The 25,376-nt window shown below is 41.8% G+C and overlaps 2 protein-coding genes across 4 annotated transcripts; both read right to left on the reverse strand.

Moving 5' to 3' along the window:
- Window positions 1–634: 634 nt before the first annotated feature.
- dpp9 (dipeptidyl-peptidase 9) lies at window positions 635–10,083 on the reverse strand. Of its 3 annotated transcripts, none has more exons than XM_067229878.1 (21): window positions 9,929–10,083; window positions 8,495–8,585; window positions 7,998–8,236; window positions 7,712–7,824; window positions 7,118–7,291; window positions 6,520–6,691; window positions 6,229–6,339; window positions 5,929–6,057; window positions 5,726–5,787; window positions 5,490–5,590; window positions 4,816–4,993; window positions 4,262–4,421; window positions 4,076–4,155; window positions 3,689–3,841; window positions 3,183–3,318; window positions 2,849–2,994; window positions 2,575–2,721; window positions 2,287–2,439; window positions 1,818–1,960; window positions 1,560–1,671; window positions 635–1,376 (listed from the first exon to the last, which is right to left on the reverse strand). In XM_067229878.1, exons 2-21 carry the CDS (start codon window positions 8,548–8,550, stop codon window positions 1,284–1,286), a joined length of 2,658 nt encoding a protein of 885 aa, XP_067085979.1. In that variant the 5' UTR covers window positions 8,551–8,585; window positions 9,929–10,083; the 3' UTR covers window positions 635–1,283. The 3 variants fall into 3 exon arrangements, with proteins under 3 accessions (XP_067085979.1, XP_067085980.1, XP_067085981.1); XM_067229879.1 differs by having other exon boundaries at window positions 6,520–6,688; window positions 9,929–10,044; XM_067229880.1 differs by lacking the exon at window positions 9,929–10,083 and having other exon boundaries at window positions 8,508–8,569.
- Window positions 10,084–11,714: 1,631 nt separating this feature from the next.
- dazap1 (DAZ associated protein 1) lies at window positions 11,715–24,990 on the reverse strand. The gene is given in 14 exon segments (XM_067230096.1): window positions 11,715–11,872; window positions 13,111–13,161; window positions 13,163–13,200; window positions 14,548–14,715; window positions 14,818–14,970; window positions 15,428–15,457; window positions 15,746–15,893; window positions 18,339–18,421; window positions 21,048–21,096; window positions 21,354–21,461; window positions 21,883–21,948; window positions 22,391–22,557; window positions 23,244–23,284; window positions 24,897–24,990. Coding segments are annotated over 14 exon segments (1,152 nt in total). The 5' UTR covers window positions 24,929–24,990; the 3' UTR covers window positions 11,715–11,854.
- Window positions 24,991–25,376: the final 386 nt, after the last annotated feature.

Genomic DNA, 25,376 nt, shown 5'->3' on the forward strand with positions numbered 1-25,376 from the left:
TAATCAGAGCAGATGTCAGAGGGGAAACTTGCATCAGAGCAGCTGCAACAGCATCCGAAGGCCCATTAAACGCTTTGACAAAATGAATCACTTTTGATGTTGAGTTGAAGGACTTTCATTAGATGTTCTGTTTATTTCTCCAACACACCGAGTGCATAGACCTACCCAAATACAGTTACAAGCATTTCATCTTGCAGATTCTTTCGAAATGTTGCCACGTTTCACGGTCCACCTCAAACATCAGTTCCCTGATTGATTTTTAACGGTTGCCATTGATTTTGCTTATATCCTTACAAGGCACGTGAGATCGCCAAGCATTGGTTTTTAGGGTGTCATAGTTATATCTTCGTGCAAGCTATACCCGTTATAATATTACATAATCCCTTCAAATAGGGTAACAATGGACTTACACTCTGTGCAAGGCAAAGATTTCAAAGCATGGTCCTTTGCGGCAGCGGGCACAAAGCAGTCTTGATGCCTAGGAGTAGGGTATCTCAGGAGATCTGCAGTCTTGATGCCTAGGAGTAGGGTATCTCAGGAGATCTGCAGTCTTGACGCCTAGGAGTAGGGTATCTCAGGAGATCCGCAGTCTTTCAATGAGTTGCCACACTCATTATAAAAGAATAAGAAGTCATAAAAATATTTTCATTTAATACACACTTAAAATACCAGTTGCAACGCATGGCTTCTCTTATTAGATGCCACTGTGAAAGTCACACAGTACAGCCAAAATAACAACAAACCAAATAGAAAGGAGTTGGGAGGAAGAGCGTATGTGTATATGTGTGGGCAAACTTGTGTTTCGTCCATGTGCAGTTTTAAGCATGTGCAGTCTTAAGCCACTGACAGAAAAAAAGAAAAACAAAAAACAAAATAAAAACAATAAGAAAGACACGTTTGGCAACAAAGTGTTAAAGATCAACATCAACGTGTTACAGAACAACAATAACAAAAAATTCACTTACAGGGCGTGGCACATAAAATAAAACAATGAACCACTCCAAGATGGTAAAAGCTCAAGACGCTCAGTGCTTCAGGTTTTTCTATCCTCCCTTCGTCGAACTTCCTCCGTTTTTCCCCAACTGGTGTCGTTTCTTGGCTCATGGCATGATGCAAGTTGGTGTGGTCAGCGGTTTTTATAAAATCTCTTTTGAAAATGGTAGTGGGTGGGGGGTGGGTAGGGTCGTTGGAGACAGGGTGACTGGTAGATATAGATAGGTACATAGGTTAGGCCAGGGTGCAGGGGGAAGGGGGAGGCTCTGTCCAATACACCGCAGCCCTCATTAAAGGTATTGCTGGAGGAAGTGTAGCAGCATGATCTCGTAGTGCTCTCCAGACTCCGGGCAGCGGATGCTGTGTCTCTCGTTGGGGTAAATCTGTAAAAGACCGGAAGGGGCCCCCAAAAGTTAGCGAGCACGGGAATCTAGTCTTTCCCACTACAGCAAGTGGGAATCGTAGATCGAAGATACAAAGTCCATGTGTGATGCACTGTTGTTCTTGACTTATTGGTACAGTGAGGGGTTTGATCTGGAGAGAAAAAACATTACGCAGCTTCTTACCTGTAGCTGATATGGCTTCCCTGCCCTGATGAGCTGAGACACAAGGAAGTTCGTGTGGAAAAAGTGCACGTTCTCATCCAGAAATCCATGAAGTATAAGTAACCTGTTGGGTCTATATGGAGGGGGGGGGGGGGAATATAGATATTAGCATTAAGCTTTATTTTCACACAGATCCTTCTATTCATATCATGTTCCTTCTCTCCTAACCTAGTGTTAAGTACTAAATGAATGTCAGAATCATCCCCCATGGTGTCTTACTCGTTGGGCAGCTTGTCCACATGCATGGCGACCGAGCCGGCCTCGTAGCCCTGCTGGTTGTTTTCGGGCACGTCCATGTAGCGCTCGGTGTAGCCCGTGTCGTAGGCCATCCACACGGTCACTGGGGCCCCCGCTACAGCCACCTGGACACAGGGAGGGGGCGGGAAGACTCAAATAAACTGTTCTCGATAAGACGGCTGAAAACATAATTACCACCCACACCGCGGCTGGATTACCGTCTGGCTCTAAACTGTCACCACAAATGTGTAGGCAGTTGTGTGGATTGCTGAGTGGTGTGTTTTTATTAACCATTTGTTTGTCGATCAAGATAAAAGCATCTGCTAACCCCCCAAAATATAGAATTTTAAATGTAGTCTTATGTGATAAGTTGGAGACAGTTGGAGAGAGGCAGGGAGAGATGACTGCTTTCTGTTGAACTGAAGTGCTGCAGGAGTCTGGCTCGACGTACCTTGAAGATGTTGGGCCGGTGGATGAGACCCATAAGGGAGAGGAATCCTCCGTAGGACCAGCCATGGATGGCCACGCGACTCAGGTCCACAAACTTGTACTTATCAGCCACGTACTGTAGCCCCTCCACCTGGTCCTCAATCTCCACCTGGCCCTGAACAAAAGCCATGTGACAATGAACCAGTAAGTTATCAAAATCCTTTCACAATACTATGATCCTATTTTAAGTTCCATGTTAAAAGGTTAAGGCTGGTTTAGACAAGACTAGACACTCGACTGCAGTTTTTACCATTTTGTTTTTGAGTGCCCCTTCAAACTTCAGCCCTCTTTGACAGGAGCCCCTTCCATCAATAACAACCACAGCGTAACCCAGAGACGCTAGAGTGTTCAGGCGCAGGTACTTCACTCCTTTATAGGAGTTGTTCACCAGCTGCACCTGAAATAACAACAAATATCCAATGTCTAGTTATTTGAAAATTCAAGAAAATACCATCCCATCAACAAACGACTGGAAATGAATGGCCTGCTAACACCAAAGCATCAGATGAGAGGAAGGTTCTCACCTGAGGGCCACCGTACACAAAGAGGATTGTGGGGTGCTTCCTGCCAGGGACCAGGTTGTGGGGTTTGTACAACATGCCGTAGAGCTGGAACCCTGACTTCCCCGGGAAGTTGAAGATTTCGGGAGGCACGTAGTCTGTGGGGCATCCTGGAAAACAACACAAATGGCCAACATCATCAAAAGGATCTTTAGACTATCTGTTGATCATATCTTTGGTTAAAATGTACAACTGCAGTATTCTCTGGGTCACGTTTGTAACCGTTTGGTGTTTTACAGATGTGTTCATGGAAATATACAGATTTAAAACGAGATATTTCCCTTTAAGCCTCCCTTACCAGTAGCCTCCATCATGCTAGCCCAGAACTCCGGCTCTTTGTGGAGGGGGTCACTCTCTGGGCCCGTCAGCTTGTAGACGTGGACGCAGGGAGGCGTGCTAACGTTGCTATAATGGCTGACGAACATGTCAAAGTTCTACCCAGACAGGTGGAAGAGAAGAGAATCAGGGAGGTATACAAGATCCTCATAAGACGAAATGTGTGTATAATCACACTTTTTTATGCCTAAATAAGGTTCAAAAGATATAATTATCATGCATTAGGGGTGATTTTCAAAACACAGTTAAATCTAATTATAACCGATATTTTGTCTATTTTTCCTCTAAGGCCCTCAGTAACTATAGGCAACCTTGGCAAAGCTTTGTCATGTTTCATTCAAAAACCCAAACAACAGCACTATGCTTTGGCTGAACGATAAGGGGCAGGCGGCGGGCCAAACCCGAAGTGTTCAGTGTCTGTGAAACCCTGATGATGCGTGTCAGCACAAGGGCCCCGGCCTCCAGTACCTGGCTGATGGAGCAGCTGTGAGAGAAGCCAGGCTTGGTCAGCCTGATGATGTCACCCGGAGAGTCATAGCTCACGACGTACAGGTGGTGCTCCAGGGGAGTGTCCTTGGTGCCTTGGAAGTACACGAGCTTAGTGGCCTCGTTCACCCAGATCTAAATGAGGGGGGGGTGGGGAGACGACAGGATGAGGATATGATTACAGAACAAACCGTTTTACAGGAGACCAAGGACAATCTGTTGTTCTGGTACAGGACAGTCATGGACAGTAACAGTTTGTAGTTGCCAAAAAGGCTGGTGAATGAGCTGCTAACAACAGAGGTTAGGGTTGAAACAGAACGCTGTGAACCCAGCAGCTGTGAAGGATTAGAGATCCCTCTGGAGTCTCACCTTAGAGCCGTGCCTGGCCAACACCTCCCACTCCCCACTGCTCAGCGTCACCTCCTCCTTGATCGGGCACTTGAAATCATCTGGAGGGAACAACAAGCCCTTGAAAACCAGCTTGAATTTCATTTCTCTACGATAACAAATGAAGACTCGTGAAAGCCAGTCCGGGGATGGAAGACGAAGGCGTACCTTCGGAGTGAGTGTAGTCTCGGGCCCACTGGTAGCAGCCTTGCTGTAACAGGGAGGTGACCTTGTACAGGTGGCAAAAGCCTGTTTTGGACTCGTTCACCCACAGGAAGGTGATCTCGTCGTCGTTGGTTTGGATGAACGGGTAGAAGATGTCGTGGACCTGAGGGGTGAGACAGAACATCATCAAAAGAATGGTCGACCTGCCGATGAGAATCCATGGGAGGGGGAAAGAAGAAAAGAAAAAAAGCGACATCTTTACAGACAGCCATCAGAAGTAAACACGACCATTGATACCATTTCCTCGACACCAAGTGTGGGAAGTGGGAACGATATACTGGTCAACTGGAAGCAGCTACTTTCGATCGGATGTGAATGAGGTATTCACTGTGGCAGGCGCCATTATGCAAAGACAGAATTGAACCTGTGACTTCTAGACCTGCAGTCAAATGCTCTACCAATGAGCTACACCCATAAACAAAGTAGCAGCGACATGTTCTTTCCAGCAGCAGCATAACCTGGGATAACCGAAGCCGAGTCGGCCCTGGGTTACTCACGTTGATCCAGATGTCTGTGGTCTCCTCGTAGATGATGAAGGGGTGGACCCCCTCGGGCACGGCCTCCACGCTCTCCTCTCGCTGGGCGGGGTCCTCTGCTACGGGGATGAAGAGGGCCGGGGGGAGCAGCTGCAGCTGCAGGCGCTGCTGGGTCCTGTCCAGCAACACGGCCCATGCACTACGGAGCACGGGAGAAGGGCAGGCTGAGTACAAACACATTCATGGTGGGCTTTGGGGGGACTTTCACAAATTCAGGTTGCTCCAACCCCAAAACTGGATCTAGCTGAGTTGGGGGTAAACATTTAAGTTTTTCTGCAGTTCCAAAGTTCAGTCTGAGGCCAGGGAGGTAGGTCTAGTGGAACTAGATGGCTGGATTGGTGATGGGGGTCTGGCTGTGGAAACATTTGCCTTGGCAGAGATTTCAGGACAACTGCTGTACCCTAGGAGTGGGTAGTTGGCCATTTATTAACAGCCGGTAGCACAATAGTGAGAGCAGACCAGATTGCGGGTAAGTGTGAGATGAAACCTCAAGTAATGAGTTTTAGTTGACCGAAAGTAGGTTTGGTGCTGGACAAGACCTGCTTTGCTTAATACAATGCTATGAGTGAGTGAGTGCTTGTATATCAATGTGTTTTCTTACATGGCAGAATGTCCCCATAGAAATACCAACTTACTATTTGCCGTCTTTTGTCCAGCCAGCTCTGGCAATGTACTCTACTCCGGGAAACAAGGTGGCGAATGGGAGAACCAGCTCTTTGTCTTGTGTGCTCACAATCTGAGCGGTAAACCAGAGGAAGATATATAAGCATGCATTGCCCAACAGAGGGATTTCAAATGCAGCATTCACTATGCTGAGACCATTATAATGTGTTAATGTATATAAAAAGACGACATAAATAACTATACTTACTCTGCCGAGGTGGTCTGTTCGAATTTCTGCCAGTTTGAGAGTAATTTGAGGGTTCTTGCTCCCTGAAAACATGAAAACGTCAGTGTTCCATTGCCTCAGGTGTTTGGACACACCTGTAAGTCCACTCGTGAAGTCGGTCAGCCACGTGAGCAGTCATGACAAAAAGGTCAACGTGACAGGGCTATCACCAATAGGAAGCTAACCTGTGCGAGGGTATCTGTACACGTCAGTCTTGCGCTCCTCCAGAGCGGGGGATGGGACATGGATGACCTCCACTTCTGACTCATCCACCTCCTCATACAATAACTGAAGGGTTTTCCCTCCATCTGAATCTGAGAGAGAGAGAGGAGAGGCAAACCACTTTGTTCATATCATAGACATACTCCTAACTAATGACACCTTCCAAACGCATGTTCCATCTGATCAGAGGGGTGAGTGTATTCACACGGGTACTGATGATGCACATAGTCAGCCTGTGTTATTCCCCCTTCCCCCCCCCTCACCTTCAGGAGCAGCTGGGGACCACCAGTAGCCTGTGAAGCGATCAAACTCCTCCTGGATCACAAACGTGGCTACGCCCGCAGACCTGGGGTCCTCCTTCACATTATTCAGCCCTTTAATGACCACAACATGAACACAGTAAAATAACGGAGAGGAAAAATAATTGGTCATTGAGTGTTTTCATCTTAATTCAGGTTTTTTTAAAGCAGGAGGACCTATTTGAAAAATGGTGGCGAGAGTTAATAGGCTGGCAAGAAATCTGATGGAGCCCTTTAGTTCCAGTCGACACCCACCTTTGTGGCAGTATGTGAGTCTCTTTTCCTCTCCGGTCTCAATGCTGGCCACCCACAGGTCATTGTTGTTGATGAAAGCCATGAAGCTTGGGTCCCCTGGGGAGATCTTGGGGTCCATGCGCGTGCCTGAGCATTGTGTCTTAATCTCTACGGGCTTCATGGGGGACGCCTGCTAAAAATCACACTTTCAGGGATGAGGACCCCAAACTGTGGTCTGAGACCCTAAGCATGCATGACTGTTTTACAGTACACTATAAAAGTCCAAACAAAAGTAGCAGTGCCCCAATAGTTGTCAGACAAAGGTCATTGCAATACTATCTCAGATGACTCAGATTACTGACAGGCAATTTGTGTATGTATACATTTCACAAATGTCATGAAAAGGCTTAGGTGGGGCCAGATCAAACAACAGGCTTGAGCTGTGTGCTTAGAATTACAGTTTTACGCTCAAGTAGGAAGATTGAGGTACTGGCAACAAACCAGGAGATTTGCTTGGGTTGCCTCCCACATAACCATAACAACAGTGAGCCCAGGACAACACAATGTGCCATAACCTTGACAGGAAGGGCCAGAGACGGTTTTCCTGTCTGTTACTCACAATGAAGCCATTATTTCCCCCATCACGGCAGTAGAAGAGACTGTTGCTGGCTTGGAAGAGGAAGAGACCGCTCTCGGCGTGGTAGTCATATGATGTTATGCCAAACACTCCCAGTCGCTTCCTCTCCCGGAGCAGCTCCTCCTCCCGGGAGTACACACCATGGTAAGGGGTGGCCTGAGGTACGCCAGGGAGAGCAGGAGAGGGAGGAAGACAGCGAAAGAAAGAGACAGAAAGACAAGGGGGGTGGGGGGGAGAGAGGGAGGGAGAAAGAGTGGAAAAAGAGAGAGGAGAGGGGGATAGTGAGACGTGGGCTCCGCGGGAATACTCTTGCAATACATCCTTCCCATAGAAAATGACTGGTGTGTAATGACCAGGCAGACAAAGCCCACGAGCCGTGTAGAGGAGCACATTAGCAGCAGGTTGCCACGTCGATAGCATGATATATTCAAATCAGAGCAAAGACGGACTGAAAGCTCGACCTCTAACGCCTTCCGGTGAATGTAGTGTCAGAAGAGAGAGCCCCTGGTGCATGTGAAGAGTTTTCCCAGGGGAGTTCACTGCACTGACATCGGGGTTAAAGGTTAGGGGGCTCACCTGAAAGTGATCTAGCATCTGTTTCCACGACAACACTAACAGGGCCTCTTTGCGAATCTTCTTAGGGATCTCAGAGTATAGTAATGAGTTTTCCCTACTTCCATAGGGCATTCCTGCAGGGATGGGAAACATAAAGCGGTAGATGTAAACCATAACATGTTAATGGTTGATTCTTTCAAAAGCATCCGCCAACAATGTTGAAAAAAATGCCACACGAGAAACCGAAAGTACGTTTTACATGGTGTAAGACACAGTGTTGAATTCCAAGATGGAGGTGTGGACTCACCGAGGTAGTACAGCCGATGGGAGTGGGGACTCGACTCGTCATGCTTCTGCACAAACTGGAAGTCGTGCGGGGCCTTGTTGATGACCATCCCTGAGTACTTGCGACTGGTGTGGATAATGCTCCTCAGGCCGTCCCAGGTGTGTTTCTCCACGAAGAACTGCGAGGGCACGTCCTCCATCTCCACCACTTCTGTGCTGTCTGAGAGCTCGTCCACTGCAGTCATCCCAACAGCTGAGTAACTGTGCACAGGTAGACTGGTGAGCTCACAGAAATAACCAGACCCAAAATCCGGTTTATTACAGCATTCCTAAAGATCGAAACACTGGAGGAACATTAACTAGGCTTCCTGAATAATAAGATAATACTATTATAATGTGTATATAATATATAATAAGATGATTTATGTAAATAGCAGACAACAGTGTATATTAAGGGATAACTGAATTTGCTGTGTCGTTTACTGAATAAAATACAGGCAAAGCAGATCTATTTCATACCTTTTACAACTACCTTGAGTTTCGTCTTCAAGTTTCACCCTCTTTACTCTATGCATCAACCACCCAACAAGCCTGAACCAGATTTGATAACCTAAGGACAAAAATAAAACAATTATTTGACAACCTAAATTGCAAGGTGGTACAACAAAGTCTTACCTCCCGCAACACCCCTAGTAAACTGATAGAAACCCAGTCTGGCAAAAAATATTGACTTATAAGCCACACAGGTAGTGGAACCAGATAAACAAAGACAGCTCCTTGTAATTGTATTCCATCAACTGTTGCTATACCAAAGAAATAGGCATCTTTAGGATATTCCCCTCTCTGCTGCTTCATTGAGGCACAGAATTCAACTATTTAGACAAACCTTCTCTTGCTCCTTCTCTGTGGCTGCCTGTGACTCACATACATCTCCCTGCTAAATATTTTAACGCATATATGTTATGAGTATGGGGAATGTTATGTTGTAACTCTACATTTTATGGGTTAAGCAACTTACAGTAGGCCTGATTGAAGTGCTTATGTTGTTATTAAAGTAAATCACCGAAAACTATGTTAAATTCGAACATGAACGAATGACGAAATGGCCAAATAGCTAGGCCACTCATACAGCCATGTCAAAATCAAGCTCCTTCTATGTTGTTACTAAATTTACACAGCAAGTTATGTAGTCTACACCTGCTTAAAAAAATGAAACATTAGCGCTAAAACATTGCATTAGTGAAAAAAGCTCATTACATGATTGATCCTAAATGTATAAAGGAAGAATGGAACGCCTGAAAATATGAAAAATGCATTTGCTCGCCAACTATTAAAAAGAGCTAGCGTTAAATTGCCAAACTATTCAGAGCACAGCTTTCATTCAGTGCGGCTAACTTGGTTTGGATTGCTTCAAACTCAATAGAGGAACTATGCCCTACTTCTCCAGTTGTAATAAATGGGAGAACTAGTTCCTGGAGCTTGTTGTTAGTAGCAAGCTAACGTTACAAGCTAATCTGCTTCCTCGACACTGCGAAACCTAAGAAGAGAAAGCCTAGTACTAGCTAGCTAACGACACTAGGCTAGCATGACAACACACTAGGCGCTAGCTAGACTAGCTAGCTAACGAGAATCTTGAAACAGGTAGCCCCCCGAGTCATGTCAACCCGGCTGGGCAAAAAACACCGCAATTCAATCAGTCCACATGCCCTGAACGAGCTAGCTAAAATGGTAATTTAGTTTACGTTTGCTTTTTGAAATCTCGTATAATGGTAAATTATTACCTATATTAACCACCCCCAGTCAGATGGTCTACATAGCCAGACTAGCTACTCTAATTTAGCTAGCTCTAGCTAGCTAGTAGTAGCGAGCTAAGAGAGATACCTACACTGTAGCTGGTTTAGTTAACGCAAACAGCTAGCGTTAGCAGGGCACTTAAACAGCTTTTGTACTTACAGGTTCAGCCCTATATTTTGTATTCAGATATAGAACTAATATCCAACCCGTTTTCTAAATTAGTCAAAATCTTCGGTAACCGATCATAACGACTGCCAATCTTTGCCTGTAACAAAGATTTCTAATTGTAGTTAGCTTGACAAAGCAGGGTGAAGCCAGCCTCAATGAGGAATCCCATTTCCGGTTGATTTCTTCCAAGTGTTTTCAGAATAAAGGACACAAGACCAACTGTATTTTTAGTTTTGGAAACGTCTGAAATAAACGGTATTTCCCCCATAATTATATGAATATAATTATACATTAAAAAAAATCCTAAAATAGTACACGAACAAGATACCCTGATTGGTCGAAACAAATACTGTAATAATAACAAAAGTTGTCTTCGTTTATTACATTTGTGATTTAGCACTTTTTTAATAGCCAGATTGATACGGAAAAAAAAAAATGCATAACCATTATCACTTTTAATGAACAAACTCTTTTGAATTTGGCTCTAGAAGCCTCTGCTCCGAGGTAGCTCGTTACACCCACAACAAGTTGTGGCACATCTCAGGACAGGCTCATATTCTGAAGGCGAATTTGCAAAACCGGAAATGCAATTAAGGACTATCGAGGCCAGTTTCACTGTACTTCTTGACAACACAATCACGGAAACTGGCACCATGAACAAAGCGACCTGTCCACCGGAAACGATACACGTGATACATGTTTCTACGATTCTTGACGTGTTCTTTAATTCATTTAAGTATGGATTAATAATTCAATAGTAAATGTATCCCTTATGAAACCAGCAACACTATTATGGAATTATTTAAGTATTTGAAATTCCTACTTTTTGCTTCTCAAAGTTCAGTCATCTCATTAATTTAAATTACTCATCCCAACTCACAATTTGGGCTACTTTATTTCCTATTACCCAAAACAAGTATAACTAGATGCAGATCAGGACTACCTTTAATCATAGCCATAGTCATAGTCTTTAAAATCGACTCCTTTTGTACCATATTTAATCTTGAACTTCATTAGAATATGGTCAGTACATTTTGATTTGCAGAACCAAAAGTTTATGGCTTACAAAAAAGACAGACAGCAATAAAAGGCATGATATCTTTAAAACATTTATTTGAAATAAGTTTTCCTTTCTTTTTGCATAAGTGCAAAATGCACTCGAACAGCCACCTGAGGGAAGTCTACATCTTTAAATAAAAAACAAGCAAAGTGTACATTTATAGTACAAAATTCTCTTTTAAAAAATTGCACAGTTTGTGTATAATATATATTCATATTTCCCATTTTAAACAAACTTTAAAATAAAGGCTCAGAAAGTAAACAAAATTGACCAAATGAAAAATAAAAACATTTTCCCTAGAATTTAAAGCTGAGGAAACATGAGACCCTGTTTTCTTTTCTGTATCCACCATAAATATACATATGTCTCTGTTTATATATATATTCTCTGTGCTAGTGTTTGACCAGACAATCAAAACTTATTGCAAAGTAGTAAAGTTCTACTATAAAACAAGGGGGGGGACAAATAAAGGTTTTTTCATGTTGACGCTCAAAAGCTTATGCAAAAGTCTCTTCTTTTACATCAAGTGAAATTGTAACAGAAGTGAGTTGTTGGAATCCCTGGTTTCATGAGTTGCTTTTCTCTCTCAAATTGTGTGCATTTGTTCCAAATAACAATCCAGAAATCCAGTTTTTCTTATGACCAGAACACACATTTCCCTGACTTTGAACTGAACGCTTGTTGCTGTGACGTTCTGGAGTGTCAGCGTCGATATGGATGGAAGCCCTGTACGTTGTGATTCTGTCCTCGGCCGAAAGCAGTGGCTGTGGCCTGGGGTCCAGCTGCGGGTTGTACTGCAGGGGCCCCATATGAGGCTGTCTGCTGGGTAGGATCTGCAAAGGTGTGGCCAAACCCAGTCAGGTCCTGACCATAACCTGTTGAAGGGATGAGGTACATAGACAAGGAAAGAGGGGCTTAGTCATCACGAGTGCCTAAAAACCTTTCTCACAGTTCCTTTGGATAAATAAATACAATAAAGACAAACACAATAAACAAAAAATAAATAAATACAGAACCGATAACAGATTTAATGACTTCTAAAGTTAAAATCAAATATTGTCTTTCTTTCTTGAATTTAGTTACCCCTTCGTACAATAGTACAATTTAGATAAACAGCCAAGAATGACATCTTTTAAGTCATTTTAATTTAGTTATTATTCATCTTGTTTAAATACATGGAAATTCTGCTGATGTTAGGGGCTTCAAAACAAGAAAAACAATATTTTCAAATACTTAGTGCAACAAGCATAAAGATGCTTTACATTATGGACACTGGATGGCACCATCTCCCTGTTGCCACAGTGGTCAGAGAGGCAGGAAGGGAACTGCATAGACATCCAATGAACACAAGACTGTACCATCTAAAACCCATTTAGGACAATACAGAGAGAAAGAAAAAGACAACTGAAATGAAAGGACAAAAATGGTAGGAGAATACAAAATAAGTTTCTCATGGGGTGCTCAAAGCGCTCCAAAGCTGGAAAAAAAGAATTAGGAAGACCAAGGCACAGACTTAGCATGACCACAGAAAAATCAGATAGAAATTTAGTTTCTAATTTCCCCGGCCAGAGGTGTTTTTGTCGTTCTATCACATTACTTCCCTTAGATGAGGAGATGGCATATGAGAAAAAACAATGAATTAATAGACTGCCAACGCATTGAACAACTGAGCCATGAACAGAATTAGATCATCCTTTTATACTAGCAAAGCAATGCAGAGGGAGAGAGAGAGTGGACCAAGAGGAAACGTGGATGTTCACAGTATAATGAACTAGGCTACAGCCACTATGGGGAATGAGATGATGCAACTCAGACTTCAGTCAAAAGTTTACAATTTGCCACTCGATCTGGGTTGGTTGTTCATGTTGTCCTTTGAAATGATCATCTCATAAACTCCAAACGACGCGTAGCCGTAGTTCAGTACACTCTGAACGTGAAAACGTATTTTACACGCACGTACCCAAAACGTACATGTAAAACACAAACACAAATAATAAACGAAAAAAAGACGTTGGGAAACACAGAAGTTGCAGCTACCGTACATGACACTATGTATTGAAAAATATGCTACTTTTTTTCCGGGGTGGTTGGAGAAGACAATGCTCACACCTACCTGCACTATATCCCTGCTCATCCTGACCATAATTGTGAGAAGGACGCGTGGGTCCGTAGGCAGAGGGGTCCTGAGGGTAGTTACCCAAGCCTATCAGGGAGATGAGGAGACCAGGTTGACTGAACCCAGATACCGGCCAGTGGCCTACATTGAACATGATCCCCCTTGATCTACACCACCACTATGGCAGTGACTTATACTTGTCCCTTCCTGTGACTGCTCTGAAACTGTTCAAATGAATGGCTCAGATCCATCTGGAATTCAAAACATGTAGGGTAAATGCCCTTTGCTGCCTGTGGGTATACTGGGTGGTTACTGTACTAAATGACTGATCAGGCAGCCAACACTAATGGCAAGGAGCAGAATGGAGGCAAAGCACAAGCATGACACACTGAACAGGATGGTAGTCTATAACAAGTTACAATAATCAATAGTTCACCATTTACAAGTAGTAAATTGTTTCATCACTTGCTACAAAAACAATGCAAGACTTTAGATTTGATGTCATATCCTTCCATTATCACTTGCTGTGGATAAATATAACAGACAAGAGGGGAAAAAAACTGTGGAAAGGTGGGCCTGAATTGGTCAGCATAAATGAATGTTAATCAGCTTGACTAGGGCAGTCGGCTTTTTAAGCAGGAGCCCTTAAACCCAAGGTTGATGACTATATGCCTGTTTAAATTACAGTCATTTGAAATGTGGTACTCTGTTACTACAATGATTAGAGCAAAAGATAAGTGCTCTATTATAAATGTCAAATTATTTGAGAGGCATTCAACCTAAATTGATTCAGTACGTGTATATAGTTGATAAAAGTAACCAACGTGTGCCTGATGGAAACCAGTGATCATGCCTTGTACATCAGTGGGATGGGTGAGGCCTAGAATTGAAAATATAGGACTCAAATGCCAGTACACTCATTCACCAAGAGACAGGGGGTCCTGGATGATGGGCTACTTGGAACCTCCTGCAGCCAAACATCTACCATAATCTATGAGGGGACACAGAGGGAATTCCACTCCTCTTAAATGCAACATTGCGAGGCAGGATGATCTAATTTAAACCTACCATTCCTTACCAATCCATTCATTTGAAGGCCAACCTGGATGTTCGCGAGGTGAGGACACCTGGAGGAGTCTTGGGCATGATGTGGCTTCTATGAGAGCTCCATGGCAGAGCCAGGAAGGCCTACAGTATATATGTGCGCAGTATATATATGCGCAAGCGTGTATGCATGTGAAGCCGTTAAAGCTACATGGGAACCAAGAGCAAGCTCCTGCTTGTTGGTGGGCTGTAGTGATAAGCCATGGGCTGGGTGGGCGGTTGGTCCTCACAACCAATCAAAATCTTCAACCAACTAGATACTCCATTTGTCAGTTGAGGAGAGAGTTGAGAGGCAGGAGACATCTTGTAGAGCATGTTGCTTCTACTCACCATACTGGCTGTAGGGGAAGTCGGGCTGTCCCGTGGGGGCTTTGCTCATGTCCTGAGTGGGTGTGGTGGCAGGGGCGAACCCTAGGGGGCCGGATCCCGGAGTGGTGGGAGGGGGAGGCACTCCCTGTGGCGCATACTGGTCACCTTGAGGCGTACCAAAAGTGTACCCTAAACCACCACAGAAACATCTGTCAGCTTTGTGTGGATGTATACCTTTTGTTCGGTTAGGTGTTACACTGTTTGCATTTCAAATACTCTGCTGTTACTGACCAAACTGAGGTGGTGTGCTGTATCCTTGCTGCGGATAGCCCTGAGGTGCCCCGAAGCCCCCTGCCGGGGTTGTTGTGACCAGGAATGCATTGAATGGTGAAGGGGGCTGTGCAGGGGCTCCACGACCAGCAGATAAAGGGGGGCCGTACCCACCTGTGATAACACACCAAATAAGGCACATGGCAAGAGTCTCTTACCACATTCATACTGCCACAAATTGCTGTGTATTGGAGCATGTGTTCCCTGTTTACAGGGCAGGGGTGAGAAGGGTGGCTGTTAAGCCTAAAGGTTTCTTTTCCCCCTACTGATGTGGAGTTAGAGGTGTCGTGTCTGAAACATGACACAAGACCTCGCCTTAACAGAGGCAGGAAATGTTTCAAAAGTAGTAATTACCTCAGTGACTTCAGCTATTGTGAGTAACACTTGTTACTGCCTAATTTTAGTATAAGAACCAAACATGGAAGGCTATGATAAAATACTTTCTATGTAAGCGTTCTGCAAAGAGACATGGGAGAAAATCAATCTGTGAATGACATTGTTAAACAAGATGGATGCTAATCAACTAGTAAAAGGGAAATATTTTGTGCAAGGGACACAGAACAAAACCTACCTATAGGCTGGCCCGCAGACACCCATACTCCTAGGAGAAAGTTTGAATATTAAAACACAAACTCAAAGATGGTAACACTACTGACCAAGTTGAAGATTCACCAAAGTACAGCTGAAACAAAACCTGGATGTAAGAATGTTCATGCTAACCTGTGCACTAGTGAAACAATGACCTAGACGTGCAATGTTAATGTTGAAACTGAATTTGACACATTTTAACACCCTTAAACGTCTTTCTTCCAAGCTTAATACAATGTCCATGTTCCTTTATCTGAGAGAACAGGTCGTGCTCTGATCTCTGGGCTTCCCTCCCACTCACCCTGGGGCCCATAACTCTGTTGCCAGCCTTGGGCAGGTTGTGCTGTCCAACCATTGGCTGCACTCAAGATGCCTCTGGGTCCCCATTGGCTAGGTCCGAGCTGGCCAGGAGCTTTGCTATCCCGAGGTTCAGCCCTTTTCACTTCCACCTGGACAAAGGACAAGAAGGGCACGATATGCAACACCAGTACTAAATCATAGAAATCCCTTCCCTACCAGATGGCACGTAATTCTAAGGCTTGCCTTAAGATTTCAGGGGGCATGACAAGAGATTCATTTTACATTTTATCTGGGGCCAGTATAAGGCTGCTTTATGTAGATACTGTAGGTACTTATTTGTGTAAAGGGGGAGTTGTATAACAATATGTTTCTCAGGTACTTTATTCACAAAAAGGTCATGTTTAATTTTGTTTTGCATAGAAAATATACATTTGAATATATTTCAAGAGTAATAGTTACATTTTTTATAGGCTTTTAAAAGGTGTACCTGAGTAACAAAAAGTTACAGTCTCCTTTAATTTGTGCCCTTTAAATGTAGATAAAACATCTAATGTAATTTCAACACTTACCTTTCCCACGGCTAACGCTTAAAGAATCTCAAATTTTATTTTAACTTCAGGTAGAATTTCAGAGGGAGATGAATGTAGAAAGATATTTGCATATTTGATATAACAGTGAAACATGCAGATAATACTAATAGACAGTCATAGAAGTCAATTTAGAAAGGAATCTTCATACCGTGTCAAATGCAAGAGAAAATGTTAATAATACTTGATTGGCTGATACTCCCATTAAATTGCACTAATTAACATTGTGCTTATGTAAAAGGTATGCAGTATGCAAGCTTACAGTAAGTAATAGTCAAAGAAGCTTAAATGGAAACCCCATCATTGCCATCCAATATGGCTTACGCTGCTATATCACTACATGGCCTATAAAATCTTTCATGGCGGTACGCAGCCACAGAGATACCAGCAGTTAACCAGAGCAAAAAAAAAAATGGGTTGACACTAGGGGGGGAGCAGGACAGAAATAGAGAAGGGTTGAATTATTGGGGTCACCTTGCATGAGGAAAATGAATCATAAAATTCTCACAAGCTTTAAGGTGGTGCCACTTCCTTTGCCTCCCCTCTTTCTTCTCTGTCGACCTAATTACGCGCACATGCTTGCATGAGTGGCCCGCCGCGAGCACCGCTACCTGGGCCCTCTCCCGCGGGCATCACGGTTGGGAGTGATGGATGCCATGACTTCTGCACATTCCCCACCAGCAGAACTGGGATTTGTCGTGCCGTTTGATGTGCTCCAGTTTCTAATTTTGTAACATATCTCCCCACCTCCCTCAAGTCCCAGCGCAAGGTAATGTCAACTCAAGAACAATAGCTTACATTGAACTTCGATACCGACTGGAAATCAGGACAAAGTGAAGGAGACTTTCTAAGAGGATGGTGAGAAATTGGTCCTCGCTTACAGAGCCACCTTCATATCTTACAATGAGGTCAGATATTAAATTCAACGTCTAACTTTGCTGTATATCAATTTAAACGTATAGATAAAATATATATTATAAGGAATAACCATATTTGAGCAAAGATTTGCGTTTACATGACAGTTCCTCAGAGGATGCATTTGACTAACATTTTGTCAAAGGTACAAATTATTAATGACTGAATTGCAATCTGCATTTTGATTTTCAAACTGGTTTTGCTGGTATCATAACTGTGAATTCAGGCATCTAATTAGCTTTAAACGCTCCATTCAGAGCCAATTAATAATGGGGTTATAAGCTTTATTTTCCTTCAAACACTGTGTGCATAGATTTGTCTTAACATGCCTTTGAACAAGGCCCACCCATTTTGGTTCTCAGTATTTATCGACACAGTATGGAGACTCTGGAACTGAGGTCACTTAATTGAGGTTTTTCTTTAACTTTTTAAAACACAAGTTGGCGGGGAAAGTATCAAATAACTCAAAAAGTAAGTGACCTGCCAACAAAATAATCGGGGGAAAAGAACTGAAACAAGACCAATCCTTTAGGTGACTGTTTAAACTGAATGTTTCTGTCTTATCACGTATTTCCCATACTATGCTTAATTTCAGGCCACACCCTGGAGTCTCAAAAGACAGACCAAGTATTCTGTCGTTCTTAAAGAAAAGGCTTTCAAATACTCTTTACAACCTAAAGGAGAGGTCAAAGTAAACGAAGCCTTGGGCGACTCTAGAAGTTGTACGTAATATTTCAGAGGGGTGACCAAGTCTTTTTTTTTTAGGACAAGACAACTAAGTCATTGTCATCGAAAATGTTGACTGTGATTGTTTAAGAATTAAGAAGTAAAACTCCATAATGAAATTCATCTATGTGACATTGCCAACTGGAATGACTACAATGAGTACTATGAAACCAATTCAGTTTGTACATTTGTAAGATCAGTCATGAAGTTGATACAGATCATTTGAACCCTATGAAAAAGGCACTAGGCCCATTGGTGACCCCTGGAAATACAGCTGTAACTTGAAGGTTACGGCCCCAAACAACAATTCCCGTCGGCCAAGCCTCCGTTCGATCTCGAGGGTAAAATAAAACTACAACTACACACTTTTTTGCCCATGATGTCGTGAAAATGCATGTTGACAGCCTGGTCCACTGATTGTTCGGCCTCGAAAGTAATAAATCCAAAACCTAGCCAACGACCAAGAGTGAATCAAGGTAGCAGGGCGTTGTGACAACACAAGATGAAGAACAGTATTGGGGTCAGCGAAATGGGGATCTGTCAAGACTGAGCTGGAGGCTCCTGGGGTTCGGGTGATGTCGCAGGCTGACAGCGCAGCACAAAACTGGGGGATTTAAGGAAGTTGCACATCCAATTCACGTTGTATTATTATTATTATTATAAACTGAAGCTCAATTCATCTGCAGGAATTATAAATGTAAAAGTTTGATTCCATGTCAGGAATATGGTGTGCTAACTATGTCTAATAGTAGTTTAGATGTTTATATTTGCGGTTTCATCCGAACCCCACCTTGATCTGCCCTGTAGAATATTGCTGTGCAGCATACCCTGGCAGCAGCCATTGTTAATGCATAACACAAATGGAAAAACGGAAATTGTACAATGTCTGAAGCTTTCTCCAAGCTTTCCCAAATTTTGTTTTATGTTTCGAGTCAGCCAGGATAAGCCTAAAAATGGAGAATTACTAGAATACGTCTCACAATAGCAACACAAAGATATAGGCCATTTGGTTCTCAGAATGAGTAACTAACAAGCGACTAATGGTGCTGTCAGAGTTTGCATGGGGGATATACAAAGCTGCCTTCAAACATATAGAATATAATTACTCAGCTGTCATAAAATATCATCTCTCATATTGAATAGTACTTGCAATCCTGCTCTATAGTGATTCTAAATTCTTATATACCAACACCAAAGGCAATACAATCTCAAAACAATGTTTTAATGCAGCTCCATCTATAACTGAAAATGTTCGATTTACGTTGAAGTTATGTCGGAAGTTGTTTATTCCACATAAACATCGACTACAGAAAAAAACTACTAAATGCTTTTAAGCATGCATAAGTTCTGTAGCAGCACCCCGCTGCAGTGAACCAATTCAATAAAGTTTTTTCTAGTGGCAGAATTGGGTTGGTAGAACATCTTCACTTGGGAGCTAACCTGCTTCCAATTACAATCCTTTGGGATTGCTAGAGATTTTTGAAAACCTAATATTATCGTCCCCAGCCTCGTGAACCAGTATAAACAGTGACTATAAATACCATCTATTTGTGACCTGTCCTTCATCTAACTTCAAAACTCAAAAACATATAAAAGACTGATAATTGGTCACATCAGAGTAGAAACGTGGCGGAAAATTACAAACCACAAAATTCTTATCACAAGTTTTTTTTTTTTTTTTATAGCGGCACATTTCTATCATAAATGTGCTCCATCTACACTTTGTATAAACCCCAATTTTCTGACAGTCTGGGCATTTTTTTTTTACTCTTACATCTGGCCTGTACCTCTGTGATACCACTCTGTACACAATTACCTAAAGGAGAAAAGACATATCTTAAAAAAGACGGTTAATCTCATTCAAACCATTCATGAAGAGAAAGGGGATAGAGAAAGAAAAATAGAAAGGGCTTACTTACAAAAATACTTTACATTCTACATATGGGAAAACACTTAATATGCCATTTAAAATATATAATATATGTCTACACAGAAACAAATAAAACTTAACTCACTACAAAATGTTAAATTGTCGTTTTAGTCATTTAAAAAGAAATTAAATTGACATTCTTGACAATGTAAATGTTGTTATTGTTGTAAATTCACTATGCAAATCCAAATGACAAAGTATTCTGTTTTTCTCCCAATAGAGATTAGTGAGTACTGAAGGAGAAGAGGTGTATTCAATGCTGTGGGCTGTTGACCCCTGCATTATTGATAGGTAGGACAAGTGAAGAAAACAGCTCTGAGCAAACTCAACAACCTGATATATTAAAGCTGTCATTTGAACTGTCAGGTTATTAAACTGTTGACAGTAAATATGTGAGTACATATATACTAGACTCTTTACTCTTACCTTGTGAATATTTTGACAACACTTGACTCAATCATCCTGTACCAGCCTTCAATCTGTTGGAATTGTTTATCTATTTCTACACAATTTCTGCAAGATAAACCCTATGTACCATCTTAATTCTGGGTGTCAAATAAAGCATTAACAAACATTTTCAATAAACGTGAAAGGAAAGATTAACATATGTTCCATTGAATGTCTAGTGCAATATCCATACGCTATTCTACTATGGAAACAATAAATCAAGCACTAACCTACTACAGATGCTAATATAATTTGGTTTTAACATTACCTCCAGTATAGACCAGCCCATTCATAAATGCTGAGATAGGCCTAACGATTCAGTCCCAGCCATGTGACACTGAGTAAATTAACTGCCTTTTCTTTGAACTGAAATATTTAAATTGCAGCAGAGGCTGATTCTGTCCCAGAAGGTCAGGAGAGGACACTACAATGTTTAGAATTCATGTCAATGCTTTCTCTTCACTTTCTCACCATGCATATCTGTTTGCATGGGAAAAGTTTTTCAGTGGTTGAGGGTGCCATCCATTGCAGCACATGTGAATGAATGATGAGCATGATGTTGCACCAGTCAGAGAACACTGGTCATTTCTAATTTGGATGGAGGGCTGAATGGGCTTCTCTTACTCTTTGGGTCAGAATAGTTTGTCATGAGATTCAAGATGGGAGGTATGGAAGAGAAAAACAGGATCAGCTCTTACCTCGGGGCCTCTGTTTCTCCGCATCATAGATCATTACCACCTCTGTGACCTTGAATTGAACAAAGGAATATGTTGGCTACGTTTGGTGCACAGACAAAAAACAGTAATAATTTATTTTATATTCAGTTTGATAATGTGTTATCAGTTTTCATCTCGATATGATGGCATTTGGCACTTGCTCTTTTGCCAGTGACCGTCCTGTGGGCAGTTTCTGTCATTGGGCATAGTCAATGCAGCAAACACTCAAGTCTATGGTTAATAAAGGGACCACTATGCAGTACTGCACATTTCAATACAAGTACTTACCACTCCAAATCTATTGAAATAGTCCCTGAGTTCAGGTTCACCACAGTTGTGGGGGATTCCACCAACAAAAATCTTCTTTGACTTATTGCTATCTGATTTGCTGCCCTTCTGGGGAAAAAAAGAAGAAATAATGTACATGACTACAAAGCCAGATAGAAAGCCCTGTTGTCATCTACAGTCATCTAGTAAAGCATCAGAGAGGGAATTAGGTTCTCTCCTACAGCCCTGGGGTATAATTCTTAACATGTCATATCAATGCACTAGTCTCCACAGATCAGAATGCACCAGTGCCCCCATCTCAGTCTTCCAAGGCACATTTCACACATAATATCCAATGGTTTGTCCAATAATCTATTACACTGACAATAACTCACTGAATAAATACATAATTATTAATAATTTAATTTGGAGATGGGACATAAAATAGGACATTACAGTAAGTACTATTCATCCTGAAAGCAAGATACACATGGATACGTTTGGTGCCCTATTTCTGTTCAGCCTACACAAAATTAAATGCATTTCTTACCCAGCCATCCTTGGATCGAGTTTTTTCAGGTTGCATTCCTCTGGGAGTACATGGCTTAGGGTCAATCTGACAGGAGACATTTTTTTTATTCAGTTTAGTCCTGCTTGAAACCCCCATCAAATTATTCCAACAAATCTTCATCATGTGACATCAACATTTAACTTAATGGATGACTGATCTGCAACATACCACTTGGCAAATTGTACTTTATGGTACATGGTAATGAATTTCACTTAACTTAAATTTGTATTGCTTCTTCCTACGTATTAAGTAAAGTGTGTACAATTACGCATTTCATTCTATAGATACTACTCTTACAAGGAACAATATGCCATTCACCCAACAGACTGATGTCAGCCAACAGACAAGCTCTGCAAACCAGCAAGTGACAATTTCTCACTCAAGACAATGGTTAGTAAAAAATATACAAAAGTACAGAACCTTTATCATCAATATGTGTCTTACTATGAAATACATTTTTTATATATGCGTCACAGGGCTTACTCACATTCCTGCCATCAAGGTTATGAGGTTTGGTCTCCAGCACAGTCCGGACACAATTTGGATCTTTGAATTTGACAAACCCAAAGCCTCTAGACTGATTTGTTGTTTTGTCCTTCATGATGACACAATCAACTACCTCTCCATATTGTGAGAAATAGTTTCTTAAAGTCTCTGATAGAAAAAGAACACACTAAAATGAGTCAAACAACCTTTGTGAGGTCAGTGACACATAATTGGGTACCTCTATTTTACAGTGCATGCACATCTTTATTTGTCTCAAATATTAAACTACACAAAAAAAAGAGTAATAAAGGGATGTCTGTACATTTTATTTTGCATATACATGTCCTCACAAGACAGGGCTTGCACATTTAAAAAATGACAAACCATTTCAGTGAATTTTCATAATTGCTTTTCTTGTCATAGAAAGCCCTGGAGCATTGCACCAAGGAAACAAGTGCAGAAAATCACTTCTGTAGCTACAGCGCTTAACTTTAAATGCTGTCAGGATAGAACTGCCGGCATGCATGGTGAAGACACACACACATACACTGCCCAATCAAGCATGATTTAGTGAAGAGCTCTGGGTGCCTGTGGCTATAGACAACCCATCTGAGGCATGGTCTGAACATTTGTGAGAAATGCATGCAGGTTTTAACTGAAAATGCTATTTAATAACATGCTACTTTGTCAATAATTAGTGTATTATTGAGTTAAAATGGAACTTGTTTTCAAACTTTAAAAGATAGAAAGCAACAACAATTAGCCTAACACTGCACTTCACATGAGTACTGCCAGATGTCCATTCTATGCACTTAAGTCTAACATTTAGCCCACAAGTTAAGCTGTTTACTCACCCTGTGTGGTACTCCAATCCAAGCCACCCACAAAAAGTTTCCTGCCAGTATAGAAAAAAGCTCAGATCTCAACAACATCTAAATAAAGTATAACTAATGTCCCATTATGTAAACATAAGAAAGATCATATAAAGTCAAACTGGACTGTGTAAAATAATAAAACATCTCCCATGTAGCCTAACTTTCTCAAGAGACCAAAGCATGTGTCGACTTCCGCAGACGCTCAATCGCACTATGGTAAACTGTTTTAAGACTATAAAACAAGCAGTGACAATATGTCTGCAGCAAAGCCGTTAATGCATGGAGAATAATAACGATATAATGTTGTCCAAATCTACAAACGCACTAGCGTTTAGCTAACAGTAGCCAGTTCGTTAGTCTTGCTCCAAGGACAAATAGTAATGTACCAACTGGGGAGGTAACATTGGGACCTTGTTTTACTCGAAGACTTACGGGTGACTTGAGCGAACAATTAAGTTATTGTTTTTAAAACTCCTGCCACGTATTCAGATTTTTTATGTTTGCTGCTAAACCATACAGCATTTGATTAGTTAGTAGCTTGTAACTCAAAGTAAATAGAAAACAATCAAGGTGGGAAAATACGTTGCTTAGATGACAAGCAATAGACTAGCAATAAAAGTATTAGTTAACCCAAATTAAAATGCATCGCCACTGCCTAGCAATTTAACATTTGAGTACAGTAGTTCAAGAGCCTAAACCCAATCAACCACAAATTGCAGTAGAACACTAACCTATCTCTTAATGTCAACGTAGCTGACGAAGGATAGCTAACGTTGCAGCTCCTATACTCATCCTACACAGTGGTTTACCTAAATAAGTAAATTAAACTTCTTTACAGCATAATTGCAGCAATAGTAACATTCGTTTTATTATTGTTGGTGACAAGAAAGCCACTATTTTGTATCGGTATCTTGGGTATAACTCCTCTGTTCTTTCCTTTGCCCCCCATCCTCACAATCATATGCCCGCTAAATGTCCTGTCTGCCTGAGTGAATAAGGTTCCTACGTTACGCGCTAGCACAGTAGCTTGTTAGCAAACTAGCCTAGCTAGTAGGTAGCTGTAAGTGATGTCTGTTACCGTTGTACAGCTACTGTAGCTAGTGGTGACAGGAAAGCTGAAACATTTTACGTACATTCTAACTACATTGAAATTATATTTAATTTCCAAGTAGCTGGTTAAGTCAGATATCAAGTAACTTACAAGCCAGCAAGATTGCACTTGCAGAATCAGATAGAGTGTACTTACACACTTGGCTAGCGAGTCTATCTATTGAGGGATAGCTAGACGGCTACGCTTCTACTGTAGTACCTATCCTCAAACATTTATTTACAGCTTTAAATATAGCTAGTGTAAGTACCTTCCCAACTTACAAGTAACCTATCTTTCAGCTGCCTTGAGCTAGACTGCTATCTTCACAAACTAGCCAAGCCATCTCTAGCTGCACCGTAGCCTACCTGTCAAAATGACAGACATCATCCAAGCTACTAGCTAGCAGAGAGAGTGACAAGTCAGAAATAATTAGCTAGCTTGCCAGATAATTTAATTTCGCTACAAAGAGTAGATAGAAAATGGTTAGCTCTAAGACTTCTGTTCAGTTTTGACAAATTCCAGGGACATTAGCTTCATCTTACCCTACTTCGTCTCCGGCTAAGTTGTTGTTCATTTCTGAGGCTAGTGCGGTGGGCTGGTGAGCTGTCACCGGTTTATTGCTTCAGTAGTACTGCCTCTCTACTGATACCCGAGGAAGGTCACTCCGCTTTTGGTTCAAACTGATCTGCGCAATGACGACATGTTTGCCACGGGTCCCCCTGCAGGGGATTTTTTTTATTTTTTTTATTCTGCAAGGCATTATGGGACATGTAGTGTAGTATTTTAATGCAGCATTCCCACATTTTATTTTTGTTGTATAACAAGTACAATAAATCTCTGCAAGCTCATGGCAATGGAAATTGAACCTACACTAGCATGTCAATGCACTGAACTGTTGTTTATGTTGGCACTCTCTCAACTGAAATATCTGAATGGGTTTCAGCTTCATTTATCACCTATTATCTATCATAAAAGCTGTACCCCTCCCTACTTTTCGGCAGACTATGATCTGAGATGTCAGC

This window comes from Osmerus mordax, chromosome 26 (genome assembly GCF_038355195.1).
Source record: "Osmerus mordax isolate fOsmMor3 chromosome 26, fOsmMor3.pri, whole genome shotgun sequence".
In the NCBI taxonomy this organism is placed as follows: domain Eukaryota; kingdom Metazoa; phylum Chordata; class Actinopteri; order Osmeriformes; family Osmeridae; genus Osmerus; species Osmerus mordax.